This window comes from Serinus canaria, chromosome 9 (genome assembly GCF_022539315.1).
Source record: "Serinus canaria isolate serCan28SL12 chromosome 9, serCan2020, whole genome shotgun sequence".
NCBI classification, from domain to species: Eukaryota; Metazoa; Chordata; class Aves; order Passeriformes; family Fringillidae; genus Serinus; species Serinus canaria.
In genome coordinates, this window is record NC_066323.1 from 11,419,677 (window position 1) to 11,446,788 (window position 27,112).

At 43.1% G+C, this 27,112-nt stretch overlaps 1 protein-coding gene across 1 annotated transcript in view; it reads right to left on the reverse strand.

Annotated features, from left to right (window-relative positions):
* The window catches only part of MB21D2 (Mab-21 domain containing 2), a 57,895-nt gene extending 48,646 nt beyond the window's left edge, over positions 1 to 9,249 (reverse strand). Inside the window, exon 1 of the mRNA XM_030227376.2 lies at positions 9,012 to 9,249. Coding sequence (XP_030083236.1) covers positions 9,012 to 9,222 — 211 coding nt within the window. The 5' untranslated portion in view covers positions 9,223 to 9,249. The remainder of the gene's footprint in view (positions 1 to 9,011) is intronic.
* Positions 9,250 to 27,112: the final 17,863 nt, after the last annotated feature.

Here is a 27,112-nt window from a genome sequence, read left to right on the forward strand (position 1 = left end):
CTGACAGGCCTGTATTCACTGGGGTCCTCCTTCTTGCCCTTCTCGAAAATCAGGAATGTTTGCCAGCTTCCAGACAGCTGGGAATTCTCTGGATTCCCAAGACCACTCAAAAAGTCATTAAGAGAGGTTTTGTGATAACATCAACAGGTCTTTAAAAATTCTTGGATGAATCCTATCAGGCCACACAGATTTGTAAGGATCCAACTGGAGCAGCAGATCCCACACAATTTCATGGCTGTGAGTTGATCATTGTCTCAGTCATGGTCCTCCAGCTCAGGGCACTGAGACCCCTTTGGTCCATCATTCCCCCTTCCAAACTAGTGTAAAACTCTGTCAAGGAGCACCTCTGGATCAACAGAACCATGCCTTGCTCTCATGGCTGGCAAAGGAAGAGGTGCATTTAGAAGCAAATGAGGGTATTTCCCTGCTGCTCACAGGACAACCCTTATTTCATCTGAAGCAGACAAATGTTAGCTCCTTTGTTTGCTCTCAACTCCAGATTCCTCAGTGTGCCAGACAATCCTGAACAATCACGCTCAAGAGTGGCAACATCCAAAAAAAGTTTACGTGAACTGGTCACAAAGTACCTACAAGAGCTTGCAAGATCATGCAAAATGCCCTCTAGAACAGGTTCCTGTTGCACTGAGCTAGGGACAGAGATTAGAGTTATCAGCTTTGACACTCAGCAGGAATGTGTCACAAAGGATTAAATCATTATTTCATGAAGTGTCAGCAAACGCAGCTTTCCTGCTGTTCTACCACTAACTTATACATTAATTAGAGAGGAACAAAACAAACACAAAATATCTCCAAGCACGTGCCTGTGGATGGGACAGAGAGAGGGTTGTGGAGCAGTGCCAAAAGATCCCACAGACAGGAACAAGAGAGTTGAGACAAGACATTTTAGAACAAAAAAAAGCATACTGCCTAGCAGATTATGCAGTAAAACAAGAACTGACTTTATTATTTCCAGATGAAACTGAAAGTGTTTCTAGCTGCTCAGTAGCTCTGGACCAAATAATTTCTGAACTCTCTCTCCATCAGTGGGTAGAAGAAGTTCTGTATGGTCTGACTGCAAGCCACATAAAGAAGCTCTTGGCAGAACAATGACATCCCACACATAAACCTCTACTTTTCTCCTAAATTATGACCTTATAAGTTTGTCATGGGACAGGGAAAAAAAATTAAAAAATAAAAAAAATTCACTGCTAATGGCTATCCAAGCAGGATTTCTAGTTTTGTATTTTTCCCTTGCCTTCTGTCACAAACTGCTGCCTTCTACTGAGTGACATTGCCTGACACTGCCAAATTGCATCACTATGCACACTACAGACAGGATGCATTATTTAAACTAATTTGTCCCAATTTTGCTTTGGGGTCCATTCAGTACAAAATAAGATTACTTGCTAGAACTGGGTTAGGTTGTAATCTCTCTCATAAAGGTTGAATTGTATTTGATCTCAAAGCCACTAGATCAACACCAAATGACAGTCAACTATTTGCCTTCATTATTTAAATACTTTTCATGGCAAGACTCTCAGAGCCAGACTTCCCTTTACATGGGAGAGTTGCATGATTAAACCATCCTGTCATGAAGAACTGCAGCACCACAACGTTCCACTCTTGCAGTACCACTCCACCTTTCACAGACTGCTGAAGCACAGGAGACAAGGAAGGCTTCTCATAGTACCAAGGCCTACTACATATGATTATATTCCGAAACTTGCATAGATCTGTATAAATTTGGGGGCAGTTCAGAACAGAGGTCTAGGGTGTCCTCACTCTGACTCAGTGTTTCACCCACAGAATGATTTTCTTAGGTTGAAATAGATGCCACCCACCTCCTGTTCTACCAGCTGAAGCCACCCAATGCTGTGAAAATGTCTGCCCACAGCCCTAAACATGAGTGGGTGGCAGTAGCTACCACTGCTCTGTCAAAGACATGGATATTATGAACCTTAGAGCAACCAATCACCCCCACTCAATGGTATTTGTACTTTTGACACCAGCACGCTCATAACAAAATATGTTAACAACCTTCTAATTAAATACTTTAAATTAGGTTAAAATCAGACTGTCTGACAGTTGAAACAATGCATTAATAAGATCATTGTGACTTTCTTAGCATCCAGTGTTTAGTGTTTATTAAAAGCTCAGAAGTCAAATATGCTGGGGAGCAGGGAAGCTATCTTCTTCAAACTGAATGCTTCCAATACAACCACACAGTCACTGAAATAGTGCTTTGAAAGAGCTGCAGAAATTTTATCTACTGTAAAAGTACACGATTTAGGGACCTGCCAGTTTGGTTGAAGTACTAAGGTACAGATTAATCCACTCAGTCCAGGACAATTGCTATTTACAGTAAAAGGGAACACAACAGAATGGTAGAATTGAAAGCAAACAGTGGAGTTCTCTAAATGAAACATAGCAAAATCCATAGCTGCATCTGTCAATTGGAACATCAGCTGCTGCTGAAAGATTTATTTTGAATGTCTCATAAGCTGCCTTCCAGTTCCATACGAAAAAAAAATAAAACCAAAAAGAAACCAACAACAGAAAAGCAATGCCCCCAAAAAAACAATCAAAAAAACCACCAAGAAAAGCTGACTGCCATATTTTTGTTACTTAGACAGTAAGAGAGGTTTGTGCTAACAGAAGTCATAAAACTTCACTGGATATAAAATCCATAGTTAAGATGGGGAACCTATGAAATATGGTTGTGAGTTCCAATAAAGCTACAGTTCAGCTCCTGAACTCACACCACTCTACGAGTCATCAGGACAAGACTCAGACCAATAACTTGAGCCATGCAGCTAGAGGTCATCTTTCAGCTCTCTCACCCTTGCTCCCATGCAGGCTCACTGCTCTTTTCCCAATAAAGAACATTCTGTGAATTCAGCCTCCAAAGCTGCTTTCTGCTTAGCTCCCATGATAGATCTTCTGCTTTTGCAAGGGAAAAAAACCCTCCAGATACTCCCCTTTGCTTCCCCAGAACTCCACCTATTCTACTGTTGTTTCACACCCCAAAGATAAGCAAATTAAAAGAGTCTAAATGTAACGTATTATGTTGTTCACATGAAAGGACTGTCACTCTCAAGGAATTTTCTCGTTGTTCAGAGGATAGCAGGCCAAGGTACCAATGGTCAGAATTAATGGTTTTCTTTTAGGACATGGAACTTACCACCCCAGCTGTTGCTAAGGAAAAACCCAGGAGATATGTCACCCTCTATAATGCACTCAACTCTTAAGCCTCCCCTTTCACAGCAAATGATCTACAGCTCTTGCTTCTCAAGTGAGCTTCATACATCAGCATCACCCAGACAAAGGTGATGGACTCCATGCCAGGTCATTTTTCTTAGACTCACAGAAACCTGGCAGGTCTATTCCAGAGCCTCCACCTGCAGCTGCCAACACAGGGTTTCACACAGATATGCTTGGAAGTGCAATTTGCCATCTCAATCACTGTTCACAGTGTCATGCTGAAGCAGCCCTTGCAACTCAAGACCCCTTGACTGGAGGTGAAAGGCAATCTTGGCCTTAGCCACATCTCTTCCTGGCACTTTCTCACCTAACCAATCCTGCAAAGTACAAACAGGGTCTGACCTGGGCAGGAGAGATTCTAGAGGTGTGCCTGGGAAAACCGTCTTTGCAGCAAAAGGACTGGGACATGCCCCTAAAGGTGCACCTCAATGCAAAAGTGCACATGTCAAGGCCCAAGAAAAAGTATAAAAAATTCAGCTTTGCAGGAGACAAAGCAGGAACCTGGCATTTGTGAAGGAAAAATTACGACAGACAAACCCAACTGTCAAAAAAAAAAAAACTGAACAGCTTGGAGATTCTCTTTGGGAAGTCCAGGCAGGAGTTTTACCCTCTGAGTTTCTTCTAGATTGGACATTGTCGATGGGCTACTCTAGGTCTCTGAGTACACATCCAACTGCAGATTACCAAAGCTATAATAAAACACGTCCTCCAGCCTTCCTGAGCAATGTTGGAGTCAACTGTAATTTAGCTTCACCTACAAAAGTAGCCAGCTGCTTAAAAGAAAGTTGAACAACTGGTTTCTAACTAGAATTGCCCCGAATATTTTAGCATTCACACAACGTCACATAGGGGAAAAAAAAAAGGAAAAGTCAAAACCTCAACAACTCCTGTATCCTGGTTACCATCCTCCACTGTAATTATAAAATTGCCCTTAAAACATAATTGCATAATTGGGCTTGGCAAGAATTCTCCCAAATCTTTTACAAATATTTCCACAGACTAAAAGAACAGGCGGTGGGCAGTCTGACAAGCCTGCCATGAGAATTTGTGCCCTCAGGACATGTTCCCAGCTATTACACTAAATACTTTGCATCAGAGACTAATGTTTCAAAACAGTAGTCGAGCAAGTAAAATACCAGCATCTTAAAACAAATTGAGACAAAGATTTTCAATCTATTTTCACTGATGACACACATTTGGACCAACAATTCCTTTGAACAAAGAGACAGAGGAGACTACCAAACCTTTTTTAACTAATTCCCAGTGAGATGAAATTAGTTGATTTCTGACAGGTACAACCAAATAGAAGCTACCAATGCTCTGTAGGCTTACCTTACCAGTTTAGTACACTGTCCCCTGATTAAGAAAAACAAAACCACCAAGAAACCCCCCAGCCTCAAATGCAAATACAGAAACATGTGGTCTGCAGGGAGAGGAGACACAAGTGAAGCCAGAAATGAAATCTGTGATAGAGTAAGGTTGTTTTTAACAGCTGTGCATTATGCATTCAGCAGCACAGGGAATGCCAGCAGGGAGCCTTTATTAACATAGGCCTTAGAGTACAGTGTGCTCCTATCATGATTGGCTTCTCTTGAGAGAAGGCGCACACACACAAAAGACTTAACCCTAGAGAGATCACTCCAATCCTGTTGCTATTTCATCAGCTTGACACTACAAGAGGAACCAGAGAATTTCCATGATGTATCCTAGACACATACCTAAACAGGTAACACTTCAAACAACGCCTGAAATCTAATCTACAATAGATTTTATCAGCAAGTTATGGCAGGTAGGAAAGGGGAGAAAAAAAAAAGCCACACAAACCCACACAAGAGTACACTGTCAATGCTGTTCTGCTACACAGACCTCAGGTACAGGGGGAAACTGGAAAATTCTTTCCTTGTAGAAGCTGCTGACAAAGGCAAGCTACTGGGAGGACACCTGTGTTGTCAGCACAGCAATCTGCACCTCCAGAGCACATATTTTAGGGGCCCGTGAGTCCAGGAAACAGCTGGAAGCCTTGCTACAGATGCAGGGGCTCAGCAGGGTAGCTCACTCCATTTGGGAATCTGGTATTTGCAGCAGAAATAATTTGCTGATGCCAGCCCTGCTTCCACTCTGAGACTTGCCTCTATCACAAACACTTGCTAGCACACCCAGCACAGCAGCAGGCAGACACCAGAGAATTAGGAAATGATCTCAGAATAGGATCACCACCTCTCCTGTATCAGGTGCTGAGACAAGCTCTCTAGAGGTCTTGTCAACAGCTCTAAGTTGCAGCTGGCTGCAGATGCTCAAAGTATGGCCTGCCCTGGTGGGCACTTCCAACGGAAGGAACCACTGAAGTGACAAAAAGATACACTAGAGGCCTTAAAACCCCAAAAGGTCACTTTAGCACCAATTTAAACTAGTCCTTTCCCTGATTTGATTTCTCAGGAAGGAGAATGGCATGAAATGCCCTGAGCATCTGTCTTCTGGCTCTGCTGAGAAGTCTCATAGTAGGAAATAGAAACAAAACACCAACCTAAAGAGCTTGAAAACTGCTCTAGATGACTGAACCCTGATGTGTACCTGGAGTGGAGAATGTAGCTCTATATAGTCTATAGTTATTAATATATTTTTGTTCCTTTCTCTTGTTACTATATAAAATTCTAGAGTCTGTATTCCAAACAACATGAGCTGGTTTGAGGCAGCAATAGCACTAGAAATTTCAAGGAGTTATTTTATATGAAATGTTCTAGTTCCCAAGAGGATAATATATGGTTTTTTTAAGCCTACCATATCTGTGCATTAAAGCACTCTTTATTTGGATGCTGAACAGAAAGAGACAGGCAGTGTTTATTAAAGAATTTCCTGAAAGTACTTGTATTACAAGAAAAATACCCTCTAGGTCAGGTACCCTTAAATAGTTTTTAATTTGACTGCACTGCACCTCCCATCACAATGGCAATTTTTTGATATTTAAAAATCAAAATATCATTGACTGTAATATCATAATTTGATAAAAATACTCCTTTATCACTTTTTAAGCACAGAACCCCTCAAAACTGAGTCATCAGGGGAATAAGTAGTTAGCTCCTTTCATGATCAGCAGGTAGAGACTTGGTCTCTCAGCCTCTCTTAGCCAGCCCTCTGGCTGACTAAGACTGTCTTTTCTCCACTCTTTTTCCTACAGCCTTTCCCTCCTCTGAAGCTCAATCATACCTGAATCAAAGAGACAAGAATTTATCAGGCATAGCTCAGTGTGAATACAGGAATTTACCAACAAAGGCACGAAAATACACCTGTTGTTTTGGTATAGGGTGTTGGCAAGACCATATGGTCTTGGTGACTGTGAAAGGGACTGCGAATGGCCAGGAACCACCCACATTCAGAAAATACTCACTTCCCCCACCAGAGAGGTAAGTCATTTGCAGTCCTCTTCTAATGCTTGGGACACAAGATTTTGGACAAACACACGACAAGTAGTGCCTCTCCCTAATTTTCTCACAGTCCAACTCTTTAGATCTCCCAGAGTTCAGTTACTTAGAGCCAGGGCAAGACAACACAGATGAAAATGAGTTAATACAAATTAAAAGCTAAGTCTGACCTAGAGGGCAAGCCATGCAGAGTACAAACCTCTGAGAATCTTCACAAGGTCTCCTCACCTATCATTCATCCACCAATTACACACCAGTGTAATTAAATCAGGAAAGCTATGTTTAATTTTCCTATCATCACCCGACGAGATAAGAGCAGTACATATGGGAGAGATCAGGCACAGGGGAAAGAGCTATTTATTAAAAAGTTAAATCCTTTTAGATTTAAAAGCCTGTCTTGCTAAGAAGGATCTGATCCACAAACACAACTTCTGGACCTAATGCAGGCAAATCAGACATCCCATCTCCATTTCTGTCCTGGGCTCAGTCCTCAAGTCTCTTCTTCAATTCAGAAACAAGACTTACTGAAAATTATCAGGTACAACTTAGACAGATACAAGGTTTTTTGTTGAAACCAATAGTTTAGCTATACATTTAAAAGTGAAGAATGCTCATCTCCCAGTCATTATATTAACAGAGACAACCACATTAATTTACATTATTTTTGAACAGCCTAAGGCTCCCTGTTTCAGGAACAGCAAGGCATTAGGGTGTATTGGCAGAAATACGAGGCATACTCCAGTTTATTCTTCTGTTTTTCTTCTATTGCTTTCTCCTACACGAGGCAGGAAGAAATTCTGTGATCCCTGTACTCTGCAAAGACTATTAATGCTTTAACAGGATCATACAAAGCTTTCTCTACTTGCTAGCCACAGCAGCTATTGCTTTTTTCTCTCCACTCTTCTTTGCTCCATTCCATCCAGCTATGTTTCCTCAGCCAGTTATTTAAAGCCTTGATTGAAAAATGTATCAGATCATAATACTGGATGACTTCCACCAGATTATGTTTTTAAGAACAAAAATCCTACAGGCTTTGAGGCAACTGTGGCTTCACCACATCTTTTTTGTTGTTGTTTAACTGGGAAGGGGGAAATATTTATAACTGCAACTATAAATATACACGCTACTGACTTTTCAACTTGTTGTCCTTGTTCTCAGGCTAAATTTAGTCTGCTATATCCTGTCCAGCCCTTGGTGAAAAAGCAATACACATATAAAATTGTGGAAATCCCATACTGTGGGCAATTACTGATCCAGGTACCTTAGAAGATAACCAGTGGGACAGATAGGTTCTCATAACAGTATAGGTGTGTTCATGGCTATAGAGCAAGTGGTCTATCATAGTGACAATCCTTTGAGACAGAAAATAATAATTATTGCAATAGGACAGCTCTGTGTTTCTGGATGAGAAAAGTGATGTAGGTTATTCAGAGTGTACATGTAGACCATACACTCGGTTTGTGCCAAGTATGCTTTAAGGGTGTATGTGCACCTCTGGGCTACAAAGAACCATTCACTGCCCACAGCAGCTGTTTACACAAAAATGTTTGAGAGATTGTTTAAAACATGATTGAAACTTGGATTTTAAGGTCTAATCTGCATGTTAAAGAGCATCCTTTTGTATCCTGAAGGCTCTTATTCGTCTGAGTGATTTCTTAGTTAATTCACGGTAAATATTTATCAGAAACTGACTACCTGGAGAATCAGAGCTGTTAGTCATTCTACCGTTACTCTTAAGAAGCCTTAGTCATGCTAGAGCCCAGGTGATTTCCGCAAGGGTCAATACATGCTTCACCCTTGTTTAAGGATTCCTGTCCGCGCTTCGAAGTTTCACACAGATGAAGATTCCCCCGCCACAATCTGACTTGCTCCACTCGCTGCGAGTTTTGCAACCTAAGCAAGCAAGGCAGTTCGGGAGATGCTCCTGTACAAGCATCCGCCGGTCTAACACCCAAAATAAGCAGTCCAGAAAAAAAAAAAATTAAAAATCTGTGCTTCCTATGTCTCGATAGTTGGGGGTAAAAACAATAAAGGGTCGGACTCGCCTCGCCTGCAGCCCTGCTGGCTCGGCGTGTTTCTCGGGCACCGGTCGGCTCTGTGACCCAGCCTTTCCTCTGTGCTTATAAATACATCGCTGCCAGAGGCTAGTCTAATAGGACAGGAAAAATTAGTTTCCTGGGGGTGAGAGCCGCCCTGCGACCAGGAACCCCCCCAGCCCGGCGTGGTCGCTGCGCGGGGAAAGGGTCCGGCAGTGCCGCACCGCCGGGAGCCCTGCCCGGGGGTCCCCGGCCGGCATCGCCCCCGCCCCGCCCCGCACGGTCCCTGCCCTACCCAGCATGGAGAAGATGAAGTCCTTGGCCGTGTGGATCTCCAGGGCTCGCTGGTCGTCGTACTCCCTCTGATCGTGCTTGGTGAATTCCTGGATGAGTTTATTTAATTCCTCCACCCTGGCTCCTGATCGGAAATCCAGCTCCGGGAAGGGAGGCTTGCTGGTAGTGCCGGCGGACCCTGCCTTGCTGGCGAGAGGCGCCGCCATCTTCATGCAAAAAAAAAAAAAAAAAAAAAAAAAAAAAAAAAAAAAAAAAAAAAAGGAAAGAAAGGGAGAGGGGGAGAAGAAAAAAAAAAGGAGGGGTTTGCACTGTTGAAATGGAAGAATGCGAGCGGCGGGGCAACGGCAAGCCCGGGCGCGGGGCTGGCCGCCGGCGCGGAGCCCGGAGCGCCGCCGGCCGCCGCGATCAACAAGCGGCCGCGCGGGCTCAGCCCCCGCCCGCGCCGCGCCCGCGGCACCGCGGAGCCGCCCGCCCGCTGCCGCGCCGGGGGGAGCTCAGCGCAGCGCAGCGCAGCGCAGCGCAGCGGGGCCGCCCGCGCCGGCCGGGGCCGCGGGGGGGTGCTCCGCTGCCGGCGTCACGGCGGGCGGGTGCTGAGGCTGGAGCCAGACCGCTGGCTCGCGATAAAATTTTTTCTTTCTTTTTTCTTTCTTTCTTTTTTGTTTTCAAATTTAAATTTTTTTTAAACTTCAGCAAAAGCCTTGTCCTGAAAGTGCATTAATAACTGGCTGTGAACTCTGCTCTTCCCACATGTTCCCAAAGCATTGTGTTTATTCCTTTTTAGCTTCTTACACTGTCTTGAAGGTTGCTTTATATATATACATATATGTATATATATAGAAGAAAATATTTTATGGTATGTCCTAGGAGAAATGACCAAGATAAAGTACAGTAACTCCTGTGCTTGAGACCAACCCTGCCTCGAAGCTCCTGGGAGCCACGTAGACAAAGGGTAGGAGGGGAAATGGGATCTCGGAAGACTTGCCTAAGGTCAAGTAGCCTGGGGCAAGAAGCCCAGACCTCTCATCTTCATCCATTTCTCCCATCGACAAGACTACACCCTTTTCTTCTGTATGTAATTTTAATGCCTTCTAACTTTTCAACCTGCAGTGGTTTTCTCCCTTTAGCCTGATCTTCTGTGCCTTGACCCATCATTGAATATATAAGAACTATCCATTACATGTCTTAGCGCATCCACTGGAAGAACTGTCTTTCTGCCCAGGGAGCATACAAATACATTGTTTTTGTCTTCTGTAGGGCATTTAGATGCCATGCCACGGATGCAAACTGCTTGGATATGTATTATCCTCTCAAGATTCTTGGCAGGAAACAAAGCTTTCAGCTCAGTCTCAGACTGTGGTAAAATGTGTCTACCAAAATCAGGCATGAGCATTTGGATAAATAATTGGAAGGGGAAACTAAGCTCAGTGTGAAGAGGTCATAAGCCGATGTGAAGAGGTTACAGGCTGATTTGCCTGATACATTGTAAATACAGATGCCAGTCTTTAAACCTGAGCTTAGTTCCTCTGAACCATTACCTTGATCAGAAGTGGAAGTTCAACAGAAGGTTTGGACCCTGTAACAGAAACCACAAACCATTCAAGCAGAATGCCTGGTGCCTCTGGCTTTGTCCTGTAGCCACTGATACCGTTTTGGGCACTGATATGCTCATTATCTAAGAAATGATGTCCCAGAGGTATAGGCAGGAGTGTGTGTGTGTGAGTGCGTGTGTGTGTGTCTGTGTGTGTGTGTGTGCACATGCCCTCTGCTGGGTACACGGGCCCTGTTGTGCTCAGACAGTGCTCATAGCCGACTGGCACACATCGACTTCATTCACCATCGGAGCCTTGGTGATCAGCTGCCTTGTCACATGAACCTCTGACTAGCACCTTGTCTGGCTTTGACCAACCACCTCTCCTTTTTCTCCCTCCCCAGCAAAGCCTACAGAAAAACCAAATCCCCAATTAACTGATAGCACTAGCACCATGCAGGGTCTGACTTGCAGAAGAGCAATTAGCAGTGTGCAGTGTGGGTGGCCTGCCCTGGGGGATTAGTTCTGCTAGCCCGGCTCAACCCATGTCCTCCACTCCAGGCTGCTGTGTCTGAGCTCTCAGGACCTCTTGCCTCCTGCCCCTGCCAGGGTTTGAGAAGCTCTAGTGCTGTTTCCCTGCAGTGTTTCTTGCCGGGATGACAATCTCATACAGGCGGACAGCTCCCTCTTGTGATAATGCTGCTCCCACAGAAATCACAGTAGCTCCCGAACCCCAACCCACTTCAAGATCTGCCCATCTCTGAACACCTCTAAGTCTCCTGGGTGCCTGTCATAACCATTTTTAGCTGTGTGGGTATCCTTGTTTCCCTTTCACGTGGTGCAAACCTCCAGCAGCTCTGCAGCATGCATCACTGGCACCGCTTAGGCAAAGCAGACAGATCTTTTTATACCAGTTACAGTTTTCATTCCCAATCCTCTTGCCTCATCTTTTTCAAGCTGATGATCTCCACAAGCTTCATGGGCCAGATAGCTTTCTTTCCTGACCGTATCCTATTTGCTGCATCATATTTCAATACTAGAAGTTACAGTCATTTCTTTATGAGCATTTTGTCTCAGATTCTGTCTTTCAGTGGACCTCCAAATGGTCCCATCAACTCTCCACCCACATCAACCATAGATCATGTTATCATTTTCCTCCCTCTTCCTTTAACAGGTCTAAATTCCATTCAGTGACAACTTCATAGCTAGCTTTCATTGCCTGAATTCACTTAACACCTGTGGAAAACATGAAGTACTTCAGAAACAGCTAAGCAATGGCGAGTTCAGTTTGTCTTTTAATGACACCTCTGCTTGAAGTTATAGTCACCTTCATCCTTAGAGAAAATTTCCATTAGATCAGGCGCATAACTGCTCCATGCTTCTTGTTCATCTGAATTGGTTTTATTCCTGGTACCATGCATTATTCAGAAATTGCTCAGATTCAAAAATTTGCTTCATTCAGTCTGAGCTCAAACCAAGACTGCTCACCAAGAGCAGCAAGCAAGCAGCTTTAATTTTCTTCAAAAGTCTCTGACAGGTACTGCACTTCTCTACCTTACCTCAGCGCTAAGATATATTTTGCTTCATGAACAGCAGTTGTACTGGTAAAAGATCCTTCTTAGCACCTTCTCTAGAAACCTTTGAATGGGCTTCGATTCCTCAGCGGCAAGTGGGATCGTCCTCACCATCATGTGCTTGTTAATACCCTTGAAACTGCATCAGCTTGCAATTTTACCTCATCACATCAGTGTAATTTAAGATCTCTGAATAAATACACAGTTAATTCAAGTCTTACGTAAATCAAGCACTGGGGATTACTTGAGCAAATAAATGAGAATGAGATTGCAAATAGTGTTGGCCCAGAGTTTTCTACCAAATCTTTTTTCTTTCTGAAATTGAACTCTTTGTGGAAAAAAATGCAGCATCCTCAAAGCTTCTCTTGTGAGCATTATCTGGGCTCTGGAAGGAACCTATGGCCTCTGCTGTGCTAGCCCCAAGACTTGCCAATGAGGACATTCACCTTATTCAGGATAAGGATTGACAACCTGGACTTCTAAACTGCTTCTCACCTGTACTAGAATCTGTGCTCTCCCTCTTACATTCACCCTTCCTTTCTCACATGTGTTCTCTCTTTCCTTCAAACAGCCTTCCTCTTTTCCTCCTTCAAAATAGACTTCCTCTTCCATGTTTTTTGCAGAACAGATACCCTCTTTTTAGTGCCACTTCCAGCATTCAGTAATACAACATGCCACAGAGAAAGAGAAGAAATAACTGTTCTCACTTCTGTAGCATGACCTGGGACCTCAAAAAGCTTTTCACACTTGAATAGGCTGTTTCAAAAAACTGCTGGATAGCAAGTGAGTATTAATACCATCATCCTAAGAGTGGAAAAAAGTACTGCAGTAGCTATGAAGAACAATTGGTCTACGGTACCAAGGGAGAAAGACCAGACAACTCCTGGCCTGATGCTCAGTGCATTTCATTTAGGTGCTGTAAACTGTAGAGGGAATTAACTGGAGCAAGATCTAGAAATAAGATGGAGCCTGAAATACATCATCTTAGCATATTTCACTGCAGTTGGTAATTAGAGCATGATGAAAAATGGGCTAAATTCATCCCTCATTTCATGGAAATTGTACCCAGTTTTAAAAATTTCAAAGTAGATTCCAGAAAGAGCTCACTTTTCTGTACTTAGCACTGCAGCAGCTGTAGCTCAAAGCTTCATGTGGCATGGGACTTCACCAGGAACAAAATTGCTGACTGGAAGTGCTCTATTTTCTCCATCTGGTGGCTGCAATTTCTGCTTTGTATTATTGCAGTACCTTCTAAGCTGTTCAAGAGTCCTTTGTGCCTTACATTGCAGAAACCTGGTCCTGGCCTGTAGAACAGGCTGTCTGTGCAGATAAGAGGAGTGACAGAGCAGGGAAATGAGCTGCTCACATGGAGAGAGTTGCTCAGTGGCAGACCAAGGATCCTGCTGTGCCATCTTCCTCCCTCTCCTTCATTGGCTTTGCACTCAGCTGTGCTCTTCCTATTGATAGCTGGATCCTGGCCAAGGCTTCTCCCTTTACTTCTGCCTGTACACTTTCTCTGTGGGACCTCAATTCCCAGGTCTGCACCAGTCCCAGTAGGAAAGAGCCCAGAGAAGCACCAAACCTGGTTTCACATTAAGCAGGACCTCACTTTCATTGAGCTGGTGATATCCTAGTGTACTGCAGCTGCTTCACTGCTCTTCAGAACTTTCCCTCCATAGCAGTCCCTAGTCTAGTTCCGTAGCAAGGCATTTTTGGGACTCCTGGACAGAATTGGAATGTCACAGAATGTCATGATGTAACCAAAGCACTCCTTGTGCTTCTGTATGTCAGGTATTCCCTTCCTTCTGATGCCAGAAACTTTGCCTGTATTTCATTCACCCCAAAAATATCTTCAAAACAGCATTTACAGGTAGCAGTCTTCAGGCTCCACAAGTCTGGGATCTGCAAAAGCTGGGTTTAGTGCAGACTCAGGGCACACAGTGTCTTTCAGATGAAGTCTGGACTCATGATGTTTCCCTGGCTCTGCTTGTCAAGTTACGTGCTTCAAAGGGGCAAGAGTTTGAGGAACTGCAGTCACAGAGCCCCATCCCAGCACTTCCAGACTCTGGAGACCTGGAACTGGCAAGGAATTGGACTCCTGTTTTGTATTCATGGTTCCCTCTTGATTTCCCCCATTTTTAGGGTAAAATGAGCTCGCTTCTAATAACTAATGCCATGAACTCCATTAGTTTCACCACCTGGAGCTGTCTCCACATGGCACATGCGTGGTCACAACTATTAAATTTGCCAGCCAAACTAGCATGGATTATACTCAGCTCTGTCCCTCTCCAAACACCTAGTGTCCCTCAGGTGTCTCACAGAGAAAATGACAGGCTCTGCTCCCTCCTTATTCCCCCTCCAGGAACCACAAATTTTGTGTCTGTAGCTAAAAATCTGGATGATTTACAGGCACAATCTCAATATGCCAAGTATTATGTCAGGCCAATAGCATCCAGCACACAATACAATCTTCAGACAGTTTTAAAAAGGTGTGTGTTGCTTCCTTGACAGACTTAAAATTCTTCTCCAGATAAAAAAAAAAAAAATAAAGAAAAAAAAAAAGAAAATAAAAAGCTTTCCCCTGTGAAGAGTTGTGATCTGCATCCTGTCAGTGGAACACAGCATTGAGCCGTCTGCATGGCAGCAGAGCTGTGCTCATTAAAATTTTTTGAAACAATAGCATTGCATCTGTCATAGCCAGCCTCAAAGTACCCATACTCAGGATGCTTAAAACATTTTCTAAAAGAAGAGCAGATGCTTTTAAGTAAGCTTCTAAGAAGCAAACTCCTGATTCTCAACCAGCTTCAGACAACAACTATTGAAAGTCCCCAGGTGGATCATTTACTATTCTTGCCTCAGTGTCTTTTTTTTTTTTTTTGTCTTTTGCTTTGGTGAAAATATACTAGTGATGTGTTAATCTCATTATTGTAAAGTGTCATTAGATTGTAGCCAGGCACCCTTGAAGTTGTTCTGAAAAACTTCAGTCTCTAAGTGGGCTGGCTCAGGACCTCTATAAGCAATGTTTGTATAGATTTCTGCTGCTCATTTTCTGGATTTATGTTAATTTTCTGTCATTAGATTTATTTTGAAATTGGGATTTTCTCAAGCAGTAAAATTTGGATTCATATCTGAGCAGTGCTTTGCATTGCAGTGCTGTGCTGGAGCTAATGCTTTGGTACAGGGATATGACCAGAACATTAAATCCCTCATCCATGTGCAAATTTCTCCTACATTGAGAGGATACAGATTTGGTGTTTGGGTTTGGTTCCACACGTAATAAATAAATTTTGGTGGGGCAGTTTGGGGAACATAAACATTATGACATGCTCCCTTACACATCTATATGCATTATGTATAGTTTGTCTACTCACTGCTGTTGTTCATTTGTAGCTAATTGCTTGTATTACAAAATATCAAAACCCACAAATTACAATCAGGGCTGTATTGTACTGGAAACCAGATATAAATACAATGAAGAAGTGGTCATTAGCACTTCTGTTTCATTTCCTTGTGTGCTCAGAGACCTCACTCAGTGCCTCTCTTCCCACCCAGGAACGTTCCCAGTGGATCTGTGCCTGCAGTGATGCACAGACCCACCAGACCCAGTTACACCCTTTCTTGAGCCACCCCTCTGCTCATAAGCTGACTACCAGCAGCAGTTCAAGTTTCACATGGTATTCTGCAGCTCTTGAGCAGATTTCAACACAGCACTTTACATGCAAACTCAGTAAAACAGCAACTGTGATGTAGACATACCTGCTGCCTCTTTGGAGCCTCGTAATGTACCAGTCTCAGCATCATTTCTTACTTCAAATCCCATTGTGCAGTGGCCACAGCTGTGAAATGGCTGTAGCTGTAAAAGATGGATATTTCTCCAAGTTTGAAAACAAGAAACACTCCAACACCCAGACTCTTTTCTATGAAGGACACACTTACTAGTTGTCATATGGGTGTGGGGAAAATAGAGATTTGCAGGAAATGCTACAATTCCCTGTGGCAGCATCTACACAAAGAGGAAACCTTCCTTTGGTCACATGTTTAAAGCCAAAAGTCCTTTTCTTCTGCCTTTCCCAACATTATGCTTCCTGTTAGAATATCCCAATCTGTAAATGATTGTCAAACCACACTGACTTAGATATCAATTTCCTTTTCATTAGCATGAAAATCTAATAGATTTCTTCATGTCTTTCTATAAAAATACATTAACATAAAATGAAATTCAGGAGGCCTGAGCTCTGTACTGTATTTAACTGCCCTGCTTCACTAAAGAATCTCTCTGCATCTGGCCACTGCTGACAAATTTTTAAGACCTCATTTTTTGTACTGTTTAGAAGCAGTTTCAGCACAGCTTTGGCTGATGCATGGGTTTGCATCTGAGAAAGGGAAAATCTGAGATGGATAAACCAAATGCAGGAACAATCTACAATAACAAAAATATTTCTCCTGTAATTCTTGTGAAAGCCTGAAAATGTCTTAGATAAAACATTTTAGAGATCTATAATAATGAGTAGGAGTTTGTGTCCTGAACACAGGACTTGTCTTTCTGCCAAGACAGACAATTGCAAATGAAAAATAATGAAAGAATGGGAGGGGAGGAAGGGAAGGAAAGATGAGGAAAATCAAGGTGTTAGTTTAGGGACCTATAATCCAAAGTAAAGCTCTTTGCATCTCCCTAAAGCTGCAGAGTTTAGGTGGGAACAAGGGTCTGCCAACAGTAACTCCATGCAGGATGAAAACCTTAGCTTTTTTCTACCTTCCTTGGCTATGTGATGCATTTTCACAAGGTTACAAAGATGTCCTGTAATTTCATGCAGTCCTTTTTCCCAGAAACCAGATCTCTGGATTCTGCTGTCTATTTTTGCCCTTCTTACTCTAATGAGTGTGCATTATAAAGAAAGGTGAACAGCATAATAGAACCCCCTGGAAATATTTGTAAATAAAAGGCTTTTAGAAACCTTTTATAGGGAAGCCCTATAGACATTAATAGATAGTGAACACTTTTCTAGAGGCATTGTTATTCCACTAGTCTATACAATTCAATAGTGAATTATATTCTTGCTATCAAATCCCAAAGGATGATTCAGAAAACCATTACAAAGGATCTAATTCTCTGTAATTTTCTACAGTAATTAAGATAAAAGCCTTTCAGGGTTTCCTCTATTACACTGCATGGGATTTTTCCACAGGAAAACAAATGATAAGTTTAAATTCCCCCTGGTTACTTAAGCAAAGTAAAGCCAGTAAATAATAGTAAAGGTTTATTAAGATAAAATTTCCTTGCATTTCTGTGGGAAATTCAGTTAATTTCAGGAGACAATGAGGGCCAAAGATTAGGCTCCCTATATGTAATTTTATAAGAGGACATCAAACTCCACCTTCTGCTAGAGTCAAAGAGTTTCAGTGATTTTGCCACATCTTCCATTTGGGCTGGCAGGGAAGGGGTGCTCTGTGGGGGCATTGCACACAGCAGCAGGTGCCATTCCAATAACACTCAGTATAGCAGTGAGCTCAGGGCTCTGAGAACCCTGGCACATCTGGGAGCTGCAGAGGGCTAATTGAAACACCACTTGTGTTTCCCCCTTGTGTGCTTGCAAAGCTATCTGAGGACAGAGACAGTGTATCTAGAATGTAGTACTGAGTTCCTGTGAAACCCATGTGGTTTTTTAGCCCCTGTCTCCACATTTGCTGCCCCAGAAGAGGCACTAATGACCTCTGCAGGGAGCTCAATGCAGAGCCTTAGGAAGAGGTCACACCTGGAAGAGAAGAATGAGACATAAAAGCCATGGTGACATATCGTAGAGCTTAAAGGCAAATATCACTCCACTGCCATGCTTTGTTGGAGCTCCCTTTGTGAGGCTGTGACCTATACTTTGGACTACATATAGCTGAGGCCAGACCTCTGTGAAATCCTGAGCTTGATGACAACAATAAGAGCCTTTTCACTGACTCTCTGGGTTTCTGGTGTGAGAGATTTGTCCATAGCTCTATCTTAAGTGTGGTCCAGGAAGTGCCCTCTCTGCCCATCCTAATGGCTTTTCCTCCAGCCTCCTCCACTCCACCCTTCTCCTCCACCACTCTTTGAGGCTGACTGTGAACAGTCCACAGTAAAATGACAATAGTAATAGCTTCTACTGTGTGGCATTTCTCATTCCCAGATCCTTTCAGAGACAAGTGCTTTAATAGCACTTGCCTTTCACATGCAGCTTATAGCTAGATCTTCCTTGGAGAAGCCAGAGCCAAAGCTGGTTATAAAATATAGCACTTTGGATTTAGTTGTCTTCACTAAGTCTTGTGCCTGTATCTTTCCCTATTTCATGACCTGCCTCCCAGACACAGTGTGAAAGGAAGCTATACCTGTTTCCAGGAGCAATGGCAGGCCCCAGCTGATTTTACAAAAAGGTCATTAGGGGCTAGTATGTCTGAGAAATCATCCCTTACCTTAGCAAAGAATGAAAGCCTGCAGAAAATGGCTTATCAAAGATGTTCATCACCTCTGCTTCCCAGTGGGCATTTGGAGGTGTTGGATACACTCATCAGTAACAAGACTTCCTGCTGGAATTACTGCATCAATTAGCCACATGAAAATTGTCATCCTGCTCTCTCCACTTCAAACAGATCTTTCATTTCAGTATGTGGTGCTCTCTTCATCTTTATTCCAGAGTTATTTATTTCATCTGGTGGCACTGCAATATTTCCTGACCTTGATACTTATTTTGCTTCCATGTACCAAAGTGTGACTTTGATCACCTCACTGTCCCAACCACTCTAAATCCTAGCCACTTATCAGTAAACTTAAGGTAAGTCACAATAGGTTCAGAAACAAATTACTTAAAAGATAAATCTTTGCTCCTACAGAGACCCCTTCCTGTGTGGAGTGTTTGAGCTTATCAGTGGGCATCACAGAAGAAGGGAGCATTACTGAAGAAGCCTGTCAGCAGTGTGAGCAGGTGAACAATCTCCTTTCACTGGTGGCCGAGCTTAAGGAGGAAGTAGAAAGACTAAGGACTATTAGAGGAAGTGAATAGGAAATAGATCGGTGGGGTTCTGCCCTTCCATGCCTGAGGGACGCCCATCAGGAGTCAGAGGAGTCCCGTGCCTCTCACTGTCAGGCAGTAGGAGGACACCTGGTGGATGGAAGGGACTGGAAACGAGTCCCCACTCAGGGAGGGGATAAAAATTCCCTCCAATTCCTATCACCTACCCAGGTGCCTCTTCAGAATAGGTATGAGGCCCTGGATCTAGAGGGTCAGACAGATGACATAGAAGAAAATGATCTGCCCAGTGAGCCTCCCAATTACACTTCATCTGTCACATGGATCACCACCTCTAATACTAAAAAGAAAAGAAGGGCTGTTGTAGTGGGTGACTCCCTTCTGAGGGGAACAGAAGGCCCCTCAGATGCTAGGTTCAAAACTGGCTGGCTGCAGAGTTTTCAGGGGACTTGTTTTATCTAGCTGTACAGATACCCATTCAGCTGTAGCCAAACCATAATAAATAATTTCCTGCTATTCTTACAGAAAGCTGTTTTGTTCCTATGTGACAGCAAATCCACACATTTTCAAAAGCCTTCTGCCCATAAGTGATGTTTGCCTTAGTGTACAGTGGAAGCATACAAGGGCTCCCTCAGTACTCTTCGATGAGATTTTTGCTGCACATGTCTTTTAGCAGCCCCTTTACATGAATGAATTTTATACAAACAAAATAGTTTCAAGATTCTGAGCTGAAAATCACTGTGTAGGTGCCTAGGGTTATTTTCAATTAACAATATCTAATTCCAAGCACACCATGAATCACATTTTTCTTCTCTCTTTAGAGCCAACATGTTAATCCTTTGAAACAAAAATGGTTGCATTTTAATGAGAGTTTAAAGGGGTGAAAGTTCTGCTCTAGTACACTGAGTATAATAGAATATTTTCATGATGTACATCTTCCATCCACTCACTTTAATTTTCAGAATAATATCTGGAGAGCAGCCTGTTTTATCTCTGGGCTCTCCTCATTCACTCCACTTAGCTTTCACTGTGTGTATTATAGTTAATTTGAAGTTGATATTTGCTTTTCCTTATGGGCACAGGGCTACAATAACACCAAAAAGATTACAGTGTTGTCCTTTCCAGGTTGGCTTGCACATCATATCTCAGAGAAGTATTAATTATAATTGTGTTTTTACACTCTATTTCCTGGTATTAGAACATAAGAATTCCTTCTTGGATTAAGTCCTGAGCTGAAGATGTGCAGTATTAGCACAAGAAAGTCTGTGTCCGGCACAGACCCCATGTGGGTCTGCAGTGGGTTGGCTCATGTCTGTCCCTTAGTGATGGTGAAGCACTGTAAAGCAGCAGGCAAGACCACCAGCAAGGGTAGGAGAGATGTTGGAAGCTAAGAAGGAAATTTCCTATCCCATTCATGCCAGGCCAATACCTTGTCCACAACTCCCCTCTAGTGTGATTTTGTGTCTTTCATAACCTGGTTCTCTGTTGCTTTAGCCAGCATTCAAGCCAGGAGTGTGGGGGAAAATGAGGTGTCTAAAAATACCTCTGTGTGCTCTTTCCCCCCTTTGTGCTCAGCTCTAGATCTGAGAAGTCCAGGTAGCTGTTTATGTTGCAGATGGGAGGGGTGGAAGTACCCATGCAAAAGGTTTTTCCAAAGACTTATTTCTTATCCCCAGAGCTCTGAGCTGAAGTAGGGGAAGCAGGTGGATGACACCAGACACTGGCTGTGAGCCCAGTGTGATCAATTCAGTGCAGAGGTTTGTGTTTCCCACTGATGTATAGACAGCTACAATCTAACTTCAAACAGACATTTTGAGCTGGGTAAAACTGGCTTCTTCATTTTATGGGAAAAAGGAGATTTGAGGAAGCCTGTATAACATTACTTCAAGCCTTGAAGAAAAAGCCTACCTTTAGGCAGAAAGCAAACTGCATGAATTGGGCATCTCACAACTTCCTTTGATTACTCTGATCAGGGCATGTAAACAACATGCTGCTAGAGGAGAAAAAAATAAAGACTTTAAGTAGGAAGAAAAAATGGTCTAACAGCTGCACAGGAATGAGTAAAAAAGACACAAAAACCAGCAAAATATTGTGGGTAAAACTACAACAAATCATCCTTTCGGCCCACCCAGCGCAGGTACTGAGCTGCCACCCACTGCATTGTTTGTGAGATAAGCAGGGGTGGGTAGATCCACAGGGCAGAGGTGTTGTGGAACTGATAGACAGCTGGCTGACCATGTTTTGGCTGCAATGCACTGTGGCTGGTGTCTCTACCTATCCATGCTCTCTGCAGGTCATTTAGCTCCTGACTCCTCAAGCTATCCTTTCTCAGTTCTGTTCAATTACTGTCAGTGAACAGTGACTTTTTAGTTTGCTTTTAAAGTATATTTACTCAACTTTCCAGCAGGAAATGTGTAATAGAAGCTATGCCTGCAGCATGCCAGGAACCTGACACCGTAGGCTGTGTATTAAAGTCAAAAGGTCAGTCAGTCAGTCAGTCAGTCAGTCAGTCAGTCAGTCAGTCAGTCAGTCAGCTTCTGTCCATCTCTGTAACACCAGCACATTTTACTGTAAAATTTGGAGAGCTGTCACCAGCTCTCCCCATATAGATCCCTACAATGAAAATGTCATGGGTAAGATAAACTTCATTTTCTTGCAGATTTCCCTAACTACCCCAATTTACCTTTTCTAACCAGCCTACAATATGTTGGGGCATTCCATGCAGTGTGGCTTCCTCAAGCAGATCCATGAGCCTGCAAGAGTAAACAAGTTTTAAACATGTTTATCTGTCTACTTGAGGGTCCTCCATCCTAGAAGGGAACAGTCAGCATTGATGCATTCTCCAGTGAAAGTGGAGGGTGGAAAGAGGCCTCCAAATTTAAAATACAATTTTGTGTGTGCAAACCCTTGCAGATGCAAGAAATTTTTACCTGCCTAGTTACCAAAATTAGGGATAGGATGAACTGTAGCTATAATGATGAAGTAGTCAATGACAACACAAGATCACCTGTCAGCCTTATTCACACCCAGCAGCCATCAGATACTCTGTAGTTATGTGTGATGCGTGAGCATGGGAAAAGTGGACATATCTTCCATTAACAGTCTGCTGAAATTTTTAGTTCATTTTGGATTGTAGATGAATTTACAGCATCTTGCTTTACAAATGAAGCCATAAAATCATATCCTTTCTTCCACTAGATTTACAGATGGGCACGGTTCTCTCCTGGACTGGTTCATGGCAGTATCTGCTTCTGCTGGGTCTGTACCTCTGCAATTTCCTTCCTCTGCCACATCCACTTACCCTGGTTGCAATCTCTCCAGATGTGACTGATGTCACTTGTGTCCAAATGAACTCAGGACAGGAGAGAAGCAGTAGCCAGAAAAGGACAATGTGTTAGTACGCTTATTTGTAATGGTGGCTGGATTCTCATGGCTCATTTAGACAAAAGCAAAAGGAAATTAATTTGCTGATGGAAATTAACTCTACAGGCATAACAGAGAGCTTGCAAGACCTGATCCTTTTTCCACTGAGGGATTTCAGATGCAATTTTCCTTGAGTTAAATAAAATTTCCCTGGTATTAGCAAGGAAGATCAGGCCTTACTTTCAGCATGCTGTTTAAAATATACATGAGAATTCTCCCCTCCATTGTGGCAGAACAAAAGCCATTCTCACCGCTCTAGCTGGAGAGGCTTTGGGCCAAAATGCATGTTAGCATGTTACCTCAACTGACTGATTTTCTTTGCTGCACTGATGAGCAAACTAGGAGTCATCAGCTTCAGCACATCTCAGGAATCAGAGCACCTGTCCCCTTGCACTCTGTGCTCTGCATGAGATGAAATAAAAAGCAAGTAGATCAGTGCTTGCGAAGTAGAGCAGCTAAGTGAGCACTGAAACAGCCTTGCAACAGCCTTGGCCTGGCCTGGACTGACCTGACCACTCCCTCTTGAAACAGGAAACAGTATCAATTTCTCTTCTGTGTGAATTTGTATTTCAACATGACAAGTCACTTTCATTTATACTTAAAGTCCAGAATTAATCTTAGCACAAACTTTGAAAAAAAAAAAAAAAAAAGGCATCCCCAGCAGAAATTAATAGATAGGTGACCATCTATCTTCCTAAGTTCTGTTCAAGGAGTCAGACCAGTTGCACTGTTGACCACAGGAGCACAACTGCAATCTGTCAACAGATTTTCACTTTTGTGCAGGTTTTTTTTTTTTCCCAATTAATTTTCATTTTCTTTTCATTTACTTCATTTATTCACTTTGTACTTGACTGTAATTTTGCACTGTGGATATCTCATATTTAAAACATAAGTCTGTTATTTTGCTGTAAAACCATGCAGAACTCTCTTCTTTCTACAGCTCCCCCATTAAAATTTCACAGATGAGAAATTCAAGCACTAGACTCTTGCAGACCTGAGCCATAAACAAACCCTCTGGATTGTAAAGGTCCTAATTTTCACAGACACTTTACTCAGAAAGGCTTTGGGCTTAAAATGCCCATAGCTGAGAAATGGAAATTAGATTGTAAGTTGCTGGTTGGAGATATGCCAGCTTTGTTCTGCTTTGCTTCACTTCTGCTCAGCTAGAGGATCATTGACCCAGTGTGGCCTTGAATTTGGATTGAAAGCTCTCTTCAGCACTTCACTGTGTCCTGCTGTTCATGTGAAAGGGCACCATGCTTTAGGGATGTGTAGTAGTCCACAGCCCATGCAGAGGTTGAGGATAACCCGCTTTTTAGGGACCAGATCTCATTTGAGATGGCCAGGGGAGCTGCACAACTCACACTCCTCTCCACATTCTGCTTATATCCCAGCCAAGCTCTTTTGTTCCCTACTCCCCCAGAGCAGCACTTGCTGCTTCTCCTATCTCCACAAAGCAGAGGATGTCCTCTTTGCAGCAGCACCCCTCAATCCTGCCCCATATGGATCTCCAAGGATGTTCTGATTGCCTCTTTCATTAGGAAGGAGTGAAAGTCTCCTCTCTGTACCCTTGAAACAGTGAGTCCCTGCTGGCCTTACAGACTGCCAGGATACTGAGTGCTATCAGTCCTGCTGATTCTGTGGGTGACAGAGCTCTGCAGACATTCCCTCAGGCTGTCCTCTCCATGTTAATATGTTATCTGGACTTCTCCAGCTCTAAGTGGGTCATTTCCTCTCTCATTTGTCTCATCTCATAGAACCCTGGAGGTTTGCTCACATTTATTTTTGGCTCTGGTGGAACAGATTTGCCTGTTTCAGTTTGATTTACCTTCATTCACAGACATTTATATTTCTCCTTCTTAGAAAGGCCAGTATTAAAGCAACATGTTCTTACTGGTGGTACTTTTGTAATCAGCATTTTGCTCCTTAGTCCCTGGGAAGCTGGAAACCCTGTCTCAGTAACCTACAAGTGGCTGGAAATGTACCCAAACTGTGCAGACACCTGTGCTGTGAGGACAGCTCCCTGTGCAGCTCAGGTCTGGATTATAGGCTCCTACAAAGCTAAAGATGGAGGACTGGTTTCAAGGATCAACAAAGCCAAGAGTTCAGCCTTCAGACAGGGAGCAGACAGTGTGGCCAAGGGCTTTTTGCCTTGGTATAGAAGGAGTGCCTGGAGAGCCACTGAGGGCTGTTGTCCTGGGAGTAAGGAGTGGTACTGAGGCACACTCCACATAGCATAATTTGAGCTCTTCTGCAACTTGGTCAGACATAGACATTATCCCTCACCCCCTGAGATACATCTGGAGGATCCATGGGCTGGGCTGACAAGGATGTTTGCTACAAGTTCCTTTTACTGCTAAGGGCTAACACTGCTCACACAGCTGGAAGGCAGAGCTCAGGCCCTGCAGGCAGAAATACTGAGCTGAATATTATTCCCTACATCCAGCTCTAACTTAAAGAGCAAGGGAGAGCTGCTACCTCCCCCACCCCATGCTTCAGGACAGGGATTATGGTGTCTAAGGAACCATGAAGGAGAAACTCTCTCAACAGTAATTCTAGTCTTCTCTGCAGCCTATTCTTGCCACTGTCCTGACAAGTGTAAATCATGTCTCAGTGTAAATATACCCAGTACATCTGTCACATTCAGGTGGCAATATTGGCTATGCTGTTTGTAAATCCACTGAGAATAATGTATTTGTGCTGTGGGATGACATCTCATAATGAGATTGTGGTATTCCATAGCCTCAGATTTGCTCTTTGTGACAAAGATGGATTTCATGAACATGAAAAGAAAGGCTGCTGGGAGATCCCCTAGACGTAGGGGACATTCATAAGCTTGGGATCCTTCTAACCTACTCAGCTATAACTGAAATACAAGGGAGATACTTTCTCTTGCTTTTGAAACCAACAAATAAACACCATTAGCTGCATATGTGGCCATATATTTGCATCCAAAACACAACAAAGCACAAAATAACTAAATGTAAAAAAGCACTGTCAAGAACTGCAAATGTTTACAAGCCAGCCTATCATATTCATCCAATTACCTCTTGAGTCGCAATCTTATTTCTCTGTCTCTGAGACCAGCAGTCTTGTCTTTATTTAAATTATTATTCCTTCAAAATTACTATTCTATGCTACTAGATTTCATATTCTTTACTTACATCATCACATGTACAAACATGGAATAGAGTTTCATGTAAGTTAATAAAATACAAGAGAACCCAGGGTATAATGTGAACTCCAAACCTCTAACCATGCAGAGCCCAAGGCACTTTCTGGAAGCTGAAGTCCTTCCTCCAGCTGGTGTGAAGCTAATGCTGCCTGCACTATGGGGAGCTGTAGCCAGTGACTCAGGGCATGCTCTTAGCCCTAATTTCCCACAGCTGGAGCACAGACACCTCATGTTACAGGTGGGCAAAAATATGAAAAAGCAAAGTGAAGCAATCTGTCTGTGGCCACACAACATATGTGTGACCATGCAGAGCAGGTCTCAGTGTCCCACAACACTGTCCTATCAGTCCCTGCAGCTGGAGCTGTGCAGACTCCTCCTATGCTGGGTACTGTGTACTCAGATGTATAAGAAAATGTGTTTCTGTTGGCTATCTGCTTTGCTTCCCACCTTCACATGCCCCCAGTATAACAGCTGATCAGGGCTGCATAAAGGTAAGAGATGCTTACACATGAATTAGCACATATTTGAAAGCTGCCATTTCCCAGGGCTGATTTGGACATCTGGGGCCAAAACCAGCACTGGGGGGAGTGGGCAGGGTTTCCCTTACATCATCAGTGTTGTGTCTCCTGAGTCACAGTGCGTGCTTGGCTCTCTCTCTACGGCCTCAATCAGGCAAAGGGCTTGTAAAAGTGGTGTAAAAGAAGCATTGATGGGATTTAACATAAAAGGTAGAATCAGGCCACTGAAACTGACCATTTAAATCCAGCAGGTCACTGATTCTTTTGTCTTGATCTGAACTGGAATAATCAAAACCTGGCTGGGTTCCCCTTGCAGTCTCTCCATCACACCATCTGAATTTCCTGCATTCAGAGAACATTCCCACTGCCTCTGTCCTGCTCTCTGAAGGAACAGTTAGTCTGAATTATAGGTTCCCTTTTTAACCACATTCTCTCAAAAATCCCAAATGCTAAAGACTGCACATCAGCCTGTACAATCTCAGCCATTCAAATGCACACATCAGTGATTTTTCCCATCTCTGATATATCAATGCTGTTTACAAAGATAATTATACTACAGATATATTTCTTTCCTTTAAAATACTGTAGTAGTGTGACTGCAGTGACAGCCTCACATAACTGCAGAGGTTCTGTCCTAGAGATACTGCTGCCAAGGGGTGAGCTTGCCTGTAAACAAGAGGCTCGTGAAGCCTATGGGTATAGTTTCTAGCTTGTATTTGCATTAGAAGTCCCACAGGTTTTGAAAAGCAGGTAATGGGAGAATTTTTTCCCATGTTTTGTGAGCCATATTTCAGGTTTATAATCACCAAAGGACAGAAACCTCTCCTTGCATTTTAATCTTCAGGAAATGTCATGGCCATCACCACTGAAGATATTAAAAACAAATTTATCA